The sequence below is a fragment of the Abramis brama genome, assembly GCF_963993115.1.
Source record: "Abramis brama genome assembly, chromosome: 22".
Taxonomy (NCBI): domain Eukaryota; kingdom Metazoa; phylum Chordata; class Actinopteri; order Cypriniformes; family Leuciscidae; genus Abramis; species Abramis brama.
The window spans coordinates 23,670,514-23,679,545 of NC_139984.1; the positions used below are offsets into that span (position 1 = coordinate 23,670,514).

A 9,032-nucleotide genomic window follows, 5' to 3' on the forward strand; every position below is an offset into this window, starting at 1 on the left:
TATATATATATATATATATATATATTTAAAAAGAACATTTTTGACTTTACAGTTGATAGAAATAATTGAGTGACTTACAGTCATGTGTGATGGTGTGCAAGAAGCGCGTGCTCACTCCAGTGCAGCGGGTGACGCTGTTCAGCACTCAAGTCTCGTTGGTAGCGTCACTCCAACCATCGAAGAAACGCGAGAAGACATCATGGCGGGATTAATGAAATCCGAAAGTGGCTTTAGAATCAAAACAGTCAGATTGAAAGTTATCTTGACTACTGTGCTATTTTCATTTCATTTTTCTCAAACCTCAGGTAAGCAATAGTTAGACACGCTTTAAGATACTATATCTTGATACATATTGTTTGTAAATTATTTAGGACAATTATGAAAGCTATACGTGTTGTTAGCGTACTAGGTAACGTTAACGTATATATTTGTTGATGTAACGTTAATTAGTTAACGTTACAGCTGTGGAAACGGATATTTTAAAAGTAACGTTATGTGATAATGTAGTTTGTTGTCTTTTTATAATCATTTTTGTCGCAACCAGATGTTTAATTTAAACCCTCACTTCACGGTAGATGCTCACTTCATAAAATGTTCTTATTTCATAATGTCGTATTTTAAAATATGTATACATGTATAAAATGTGTGTGTAAAATATGATTTAAACACACACACACACACACACACACATATATATATATATATATATATATATATATATATATATATATATATATATAATTCACAAAAGTTATTACTCTGTCATTTTCATGCAGGTGCCACCCGTCCCATCATAGAAATTAAAGATGGACAAGAAATCAAAACACAAGCTGCGCAACATTTTTGCTACTATAACTCCATCATACCTGGATGGAGGGAAACATGGACTAGAATACAGGTAAAAGACTTTTAACTATGACTTGTCAGTGTGATCTGTAATGTTTGCATCAAAATTGAGAGCCCCTGCCCGTTATTTGATTGACAGGTGAGAGTGTGGAGCACCACAAAGCTGAAAGTGACAGTGGTCAATGATGAGCAGGACCTGCAGGAGCTTGAGCATTTCAGCATCTGGAAACTTGTGCAGTATTTTGTTCGCGAACAGACCAATGAGACCACCGTGAGCATCAGTCTCTTTAGCAACAAGACCTGTTTCAGAGTGGACCCTTCAGACTCCCGTACATTGTATACAGTACAACCTAGCCGACGTGAGTTGAAAAGGACTTGCATTAATGTATTAGAAAGGCAAAAGTCCACATGGATAGGGAAACTTATTCCTATTGGTCCTGCAGATTATATTGCTTAAATGAAATCTTCATGCTCTCAAATAATCGAGGTTGTGTTATTGATTTGGAGATTGATATTGTTTCTCCTCCTGTAGATTTTGACGTCTACCTGTTTTTGGTTTTTCTGGCTGGAGTGTTGCTGTTCTTTTTTGCAGACATTCTAAGCAGGTGAACTGACATTAATATAATTAAATGAAAATATTTTCTTTAGCCAGTTCTCCTTTTCCTGGATAGAGGCACAATTTAGGTTGTTACTTAGACATATTGTGTTTATAAGTCTCTGCTCACACCCGTTTCATCCGTCTCATAGGAGTCAAGTGTTCTACTACTCTGCTGGCATGAGCACAGGCATGATCGCGTCCCTCATCATCGTCATCTTCGTCATCAGCCGTTTTTTACCCAAGGTAGGATTCCTCACATTCTCTAAGCATCAGTACTAAACATCCTTCTCTCTTCCGTCGAACACCTTGGTTGGCTTTGTGTGTAATATTATTAAAGGGAAAGGGAAAAATTCTGTCATTTACTCACCCTCAAGTTATTCCTAAATTAATTTATTTATTCTGCTGAACACAAACGAATTTTGTGTTCATTTTGGAGAATATGGGTTACCAAGCAGTTGATGGGTCCCATTGACTTCCATATTATGGAAAAAAAGTACTATGGAAGTCAATGGGGTCCATCAACTGTTTGGTTACTGGCATTCTTCAAAAATATAATTTCACACTGGTAAATTCACACTGGTTTGGAACAACTTGAGGTTGAGTAAATGATGACAGACCCTTATGGAGATTAAATGAAGACTTTCAACATGTTTGTTTCCTTGGCCTGTAGAAAAGCCCATTCTATGTGCTGGTTATGGGCGGCTGGTCCTTTTCTCTCTACATCATCCAGCTGGTGTTTAGGAATCTCCAAATAATTCTTAAAGATCACTGGCATCTGGCTATCGGTAAGAGAGCCCCATGAAAACTTGTTAATGTGCATAAAGTCCAACATAGAACACATTTAATTTTTGTAATATGATATATTCATTGAGAAATAATGGCTGTAGATAAGACTTTTATACACCAGATTTGACTGGATTGTGAAACGTGAGCTACTGTTTATTTTTTATTAAATAAAAATCATTATATTTGTATGTATTATTTGACTTGATTGAAATATTATGAAACAAACTTTATTTTGCCAAATACTTGATTCATATATTTGTATACTAGTCTTTAAAGTATATGGAGTGCTGACTGTTCTTTGTTTTATATATATTTAGGTTATGTCATTGTGGTCGGGTTCATCAGTTTTGCAGTCTGTTACCGCTATGGGCCTCTGGTGGAGGAGCGAAGTATCAACATCCTGTCCTGGACGCTGCAGATATTCGGCCTTCTACTGGTGTACGCTGGGATTCAGGTCCAGCAAGTGGCTCTAGCCGTCATGATATCTGCGTTCTGCTCAAAGAACCTGGAGTACCCTTTTACCAAGGCCTTCATGCTTTATCAGTGAGCATATAACTTTAATAAAAGTTGTTCAAATACATTTTGAGCAATGTAGTTATTGTCTTCTTGCTGAATGAATGCTCTGAAGGAAGCTGAAGCCTAAGAAACTCGAGCCACGGCGTCTGCTGACAGAAGAGGAGTATCAGAGACAGTCGGAGGTGGAGACTCAGAAAGCTCTGGAGGAACTAAGGAAATACTGCAACAGTCCTGAGTTCAACACCTGGAAGACGGTCTCTAGGATCCAGTCTCCTAAGAGGTATGAGAAAATATTTTAGAAACAGTGTTAAAGCTACACTATGTAACTTTTTGGCCCTCTAGTGGTTAAAAAGATGCACGCATCTTGTGAAAGGAAGAACACAAAAGTTTTCTAGCAAATGTGAATTTTCCCTCACATCTTACTTTTTTTTTTTTTGTTTATCGCTTTCAGTGCTCCAAAATCCTATTATACATATACATAGTTCAGGCGTGAAACTGTGCTGATTGGTTCTTGCAACGCTGTGTCATCAGCCAGTCAGAAGTACTTCCTAATCCACATAACCATATATCTCGTACCCTAGCCTGCGATCGCCCTGCTGCACAATTATGAAACTTCTGTATATCCCTCCTCCTCCCTAGCACCACCTGTAAAAATCTGATTTTTCATAGCAGATCTCGTCCGCCAAAATCAAGCTTATGTATCTTCCATGCCAATAAATGCTGGTTAAAATAATTCACTCCGAGAGTATTTAACACAAGGGTTTGAAACGGTAATGATTAATGACTTTAGAATATTAAAGGATCATACTTAAGACCAAAAAATGTTTATATAAAGAAAGAAAAAGGTCCATTTTAATGTCATGTTGTCTAAAAAACCACACTTGCACTCAGGTTTGCAGACTTCATCGAAGGCTCTCCACATCTGCTGTCCAATGAGGTGTCAGTTCACACACAGGAGTACGGGCTGGGCGGATCCTTCTTCGAAGATGAGCTGTTCTCCACTGATGAGGAAGAACAGGAGGAGGAGGAGGAGGAGGGGTGGGAAACAGACGACGGTGTGAAGCCAGAGGCGCGATCTCCACGACTGAACAACTCACGGGTGAAATGACCGATGAACAGTGTTGGAAAGTATTTAAATGTTTTAATCTGATCTGAGATCTGCTTAAGTGTAGCGTTTACTGTTCTTCTGTAGGTATCTGTTGGAGGTTTTCACTCCTGACTGCAAACACATGACTTCAGTCTCTGATGCATTCGTAACGGGTGATTAATGGTAAAAATGCCCTGGATGTTGTTTTCGTGGCTCGTGAGAAAAGCCAACTTTCTTGATTTTCTTAAATACGATGTTTATTTGTCTTAAATCTTTGAGTTTCATTTCTGCAGAGATGTCCCGTGTGAAGAGGGAACTGTGAACACTGTGTTGTTACATGGACTCTATTTTATGATTTGTTTTGTTTTTAAGTTTATACTAAGGCCCAGGCACATGTGTATATCAATAAAAAAGCAATATTAAAACAGCTGAACAGAAGAGGCACAAATGTTATACAGCTTTTTGTGGACATTGATTGGAGCTGTAAGTCTGTTCAAGGTCAAAGGATTATTTTTTTATGAAAAATAAAAACATAAAAATACATAGTCTTATTGCTTTACTTTGTAAACTAATAAATATGGTCAAATCTCACCGATATCAGAACTGTTGGTGGCGCTTTATTTTAAGGTGACGTAGTTGCACGTTATAACATGTACTTACTATAGTAATAACAGTACATTATGCATAATAACAAGTAACAACCCTAACCATAACTCTATACTAAGTGCATTTAGTTAATTAATTTTACTCAGTACTTACTAGAGTTAGTACAATGTAAATACGACACCTTAAAATAGTGGGAAACACTTTTAGTGTCATTGTTACATGTATTAACCATAGTAATAACAGTAAATTATGCATAATTACATGCAACTAACCCTCAACCAAATCCTAACCCTACCCTGACCCTATAGTAAGTACATGTAGTTGCTTAATATTACTCAGTACTTAAATATATAATTACACTGCAACAATGACACCTCAAAATAAAGTGTAACCGAATTGTTAAATACATCTTTATGACCACTTGGTGGCAGCATAAAACCAATAGAGCAGTGGTTCAAATCCCTGGTCACATTTGTATCTGCTAATTTTGTGTCTCCCTAATCAAACACACCTGATTCAACTCATCAGACTTCAAGACCTGTAGAGAGACATCCAAAATGTGTACAGTTGGAGGTAATCCAGGACCAGAGTTGGGAACCACTGGCTTTACATGGCAACATAGAGCTGTTCATCAGGTGTATTGGGTTGCTTGCACAGGTGCTGGTATCTCCATACACTTTTTAGAGCAAGGAAATCTAGCAGATGGATAGATGTAAATCAGATTTTATTTGAGCTAATGGATGTCACTGTTGAATGTCCAGTAACAGAGCTCTAACCACTGCTCTACATGTTTCCTTAAATTTCTTAAAGGACAAGAAACTTTTAACATCACTTTTAACTTGCTTATCACTGCTATCGTCTACAGATGTGGTCAAAAAATATTCCCACCTTTGCATTTTTCTCTAATAATTTAACATGGTTAAAATTCAGCACCATGGAATTATTTTGTGCTTTTTAAACCAAAGAACCTAATATATTTTGGAACATATATCGACTTATGGTCGCAACAAAAGAAAGAGAAATCCTAAATGAAATTGACCAAATGAATGGAGATTATTTCAGAATTCTAGGGTTTTCACAGGACATACTAAACCGAAAGAGGCCATTTGAAAAAAACAAACAAAAAATCCAATATGACCGCAGACGACATCCAATTCCAGGCTATCAGGAGATGATGTCACTTCTCCATGGCCCCCACACCCCCTGTAAGCACGTAACAGGAACACATATCTCCTAATTTGGACCTGGTGTGCCACTTCTCTCCTGTCACCTATAACAGCACAAAGGCAACCAAGAGAAAAAGAAGAAAAAAACACACCGTAACAATCAGCAGCAGGTGCTTTTTTATATTCAATCTCTTGAACATCACTGTCCTGTCGAGCCCTTAGAGAGACAATGAGATGGGAGAAAAGTATTTGGTCACCCTTTATATTGGGTGTCTTTAACTAGTACTTCCATTAAAAAATGGTTTGGTACAGCATACTTATGTGTTTATGTTGTATTGTAAAACGCTTCTGCTGCTATTGAGTTGGGATATGGTTATGTTTAGGGACAGGTTTTGTAGTATGGTTAGGTTTAAGAGTGGGTTAAGGCAGGGGTTTTCAAATGGGGTCCGGGGGCCACAAGGGAGTGACGGGGTCTGTGGAAATATCTAGAGAGAGAAAGAAAGAATAAGAAATAATAATTAAATCAATACATTTGTAAATTCTAGGGGTTTTAAATAATGCATAAATAAGTAAATCAATAAATTAGATTCAAATAAAACATATATTATTAACATATATTATTATTATCTCTTAAATAGATTGAATGAAATTAAATAACCAAACAAATAAATACTACATTTAACAGTATAGTGAGTATAAGAAAATATATAATAAAGTTACATTTTTAGAAATTTATTTATTTATTAATTATTAAATTTTCAGTGTATAAACTGGGTGTTTATAAAAGATAGATGCCTTTTAAATTTTAGGAAGTCCCTCACAGGAGGATAATCATATTTGGGGTCTCCTGGCATGTAAAATAAATACTTAATATAAAGTGGGACCAGATGTTTTAATGCTTTTGCAAATAAATGTTTTGAACGAAATATAATTTTCCTCCCATCTCATTGCTTGTCACTTTAGGGGCTTCATAAACACTCTATTGCAGTGTTCAACAGTTTTCTCTGCAACAAACAAACCTCTTAAAACATAATGTCCAGCAAAATCATTTTCACTTTTCTTCTGTCTTGTTTTTATTATTGCTGACTCACTTCTACATTCCCTATCACTCCTCCAGTAAATGATAAAGTCACTCAGCACCAGTCAGCAGTCTGCTGTTTTACCACTGTTTTACGGCTGATCACCTCTGGGTCTTCTTTATACAAATGCTGTGGTTTGGCTGACCTTCATCGATCAGTGCAGGCCTTTCTTATAACAGGCTTTAGAACAGGAACACGAAGAAAGCAGAATTGGGGGAAACAGCAGAAGCATTGTCTCCTCAGTCACAGGCAGCATCTCACAGGAATCCCGCCTCAGCTTTTGGTTTTGAATCCTACCACCGACTTAGAACAGGCCAAATCTAAAGCTGCGGGCAAGAGATAGTGACCGCAAACACATGACTTCAGTGCCACAAGAACCCTTCCTTGTTCTTCCTCTGACGGTCATGCAAATGTTGTTTGCATTCCAGCGGTGACATCATCAGCGGTGGTCCCCAGCACCCGTGTCGCGTGTCACCAGCACAGGATTCCTCAGTATTCTGGAGCACTGAGTCAGAAGCCGATTTGCATGTGCTTTCGCGGTAAACAGACACAACGTGTTACCCTACGCTAGGCAAATCGGTGGTACAGGTGGGCCGAGGATACTATTCCCCTCCTACTACCTTTTCCTTGAAATGCAGTATCTTAGCGTCTGGGAGACACCTGAGCGTGTAGGTGGGGATTCCCGTATTACTATCGGCTCATCGCAGTCGCTGGGCTTGCCCCGTGGGTCTGTAGGTGTGTGACATGTAAAACTCACGGATTTCCCCCGCTAAACCTTCACAACTTATCCAAATGCACAGATCCACAGTGTTGAACTTGTTTTGCTTCCTCGTGACTGATGCGCGCACCTTTTCCCTGTTCACCTGTGTGGTTTGTTGTTATCCAACAGGTCAGAAGAGAGGATTCCCACGTTAATCTGCATGTGGTTAGATTGATCCTATAGTATTATGTGCATGCTTCCTCGCAATAATGATGCAACTTCACGCCATTCTGTCTGAGCATCAGACTTTAATGTTGTGCTCATTACATGCTTATCATATGTTGAATACACAACGGTGGCTAAGCAGTGAGGGCCATAATGCCACAAATGCAGCTGTAAATGTTGTTTTCTTGAGTATAGATTGATGTATGTGGCTGGTTGACCTGCATATCACACTTCATCAGCCACCTGAGACTTTATATAGTAGTCCATAAATGATTTTATGACTGATAAGTTATCTTGTGCAAGTCATTTTTTATTATACCAGTGCAACAAAATGACTGTCATGAACTCCGTAAGCTTGTGTGAAACGTGAAACCTATTGATCATGTTCTCCAGCATGACTTGAAAATGATCCAAAATGCATATGGCAGCATCTGACCGATTGTACACATTTAGGAAAATGTAAAAAATGTAATATAATTTCTTATTCATTTTACATTTTTTATTGTTTTTTGTTGTAAATTGTAAAAAAAAAAAAAAAAAAAAAAAATCTAAACCTTTCAGATTATTTCCATCTTTAAATTAGAATTAGAATTCTTTATTTTCAATGTGGTCTCAGACTTTTGTTCCCCAATCTGCATACTCTCACACTTTTGTATTGTGAACAAACATGATCCATGCAGACATAATGTGATAATAATGTGTTTACCTTGGCATTTACTTCAAATTGGAATGTTTCATGAAATGATGAAATAAATAAATACAGAAAATCGAATATAACCAGTGCTCAGCAAAAAAACAATGAACTTTAAGTAAAACACTTCAAGGGAAACCAGATTTTGCACAATCACACATTATCACAGATCTTTGTTTTGCATTTTTGGCGAAAATGAAATGATAAATGCAGCAACACAGTTCAGATTAAACTCAAAACAGATGTGTTTTCCTATTGATTCTAACATATCTTAATAACTGCAGTTACCCACGTTATATACTAGAACACTGACAAAAAACAATCTGAATATTATAATTCAGCACTATGTGGCCACAGTGGCAGAGCTTGTTGTGGGATTATGCAAAGGGATCCTTAACACAAGTAATATCAGCGGATGATAATTGGCACATTGTCTGTTGCAATGTAGTCAAAACGTCCTTAAACTTGATAAATCTAGAAAGTATTTTGATGAAAAGAAATTACAGACATAAGATTGGATTAAAAAAACACACACCAAGATTGAGTAAACCTGAGCATGGAAGGCCTTTTTCTTTTTAAATAATGTACTTGAGTCCAGTGCAGTTTTGATTCCTTAAGTCCCTACGGCTTTGGACCAAGAAAGCATCATGTGGAGAATAAAGGAACTTCAGTCATCTCATCTCCATGATGCTATGTCCCCTCCATGAGTGGGCTGCAGTGTCATATCAGTAT

General features: G+C 37.4%; 2 protein-coding genes across 2 annotated transcripts in view; one reads left to right on the forward strand and one right to left on the reverse strand.

Annotated features, from left to right (window-relative positions):
• The first annotated feature begins 171 nt into the window (after positions 1–171).
• Positions 172–4,423, forward strand: nemp1 (nuclear envelope integral membrane protein 1). Its single transcript, XM_084099700.1, has 9 exons — positions 172–305; positions 777–898; positions 986–1,205; positions 1,379–1,451; positions 1,594–1,687; positions 2,115–2,229; positions 2,548–2,773; positions 2,859–3,026; positions 3,638–4,423. The coding sequence occupies exons 1-9, from the start codon at positions 200–202 to the stop codon at positions 3,852–3,854; spliced, it is 1,341 nt and encodes a 446-aa protein (XP_083955826.1). The 5' UTR covers positions 172–199; the 3' UTR covers positions 3,855–4,423.
• A 3,872-nt stretch (positions 4,424–8,295) lies between these two features.
• The window catches only part of ormdl2 (ORMDL sphingolipid biosynthesis regulator 2), a 6,901-nt gene continuing 6,164 nt past the window's right edge, over positions 8,296–9,032 (reverse strand). The window contains exon 4 of the mRNA XM_084099193.1: positions 8,296–9,032. This exon is cut by the window's right edge and continues 129 nt beyond it. Within this exon, the coding sequence (XP_083955319.1) occupies positions 9,026–9,032 (7 nt within the window). The 3' untranslated portion in view covers positions 8,296–9,025.

Bases quoted from the DNA above. Each gene is read 5' to 3' on its own strand.
- nemp1 (XM_084099700.1), top strand. From the start codon at position 200: ATGGCGGGATTAATGAAATCCGAAAGTGGCTTTAGAATCAAAACAGTC. The intron at 1,452-1,593 runs GTGAACTGACAT...TCCGTCTCATAG, and splicing joins TTTGCAGACATTCTAAGCAG to GAGTCAAGTGTTCTACTACT. The intron at 2,774-2,858 runs GTGAGCATATAA...AATGCTCTGAAG, and splicing joins AAGGCCTTCATGCTTTATCA to GAAGCTGAAGCCTAAGAAAC.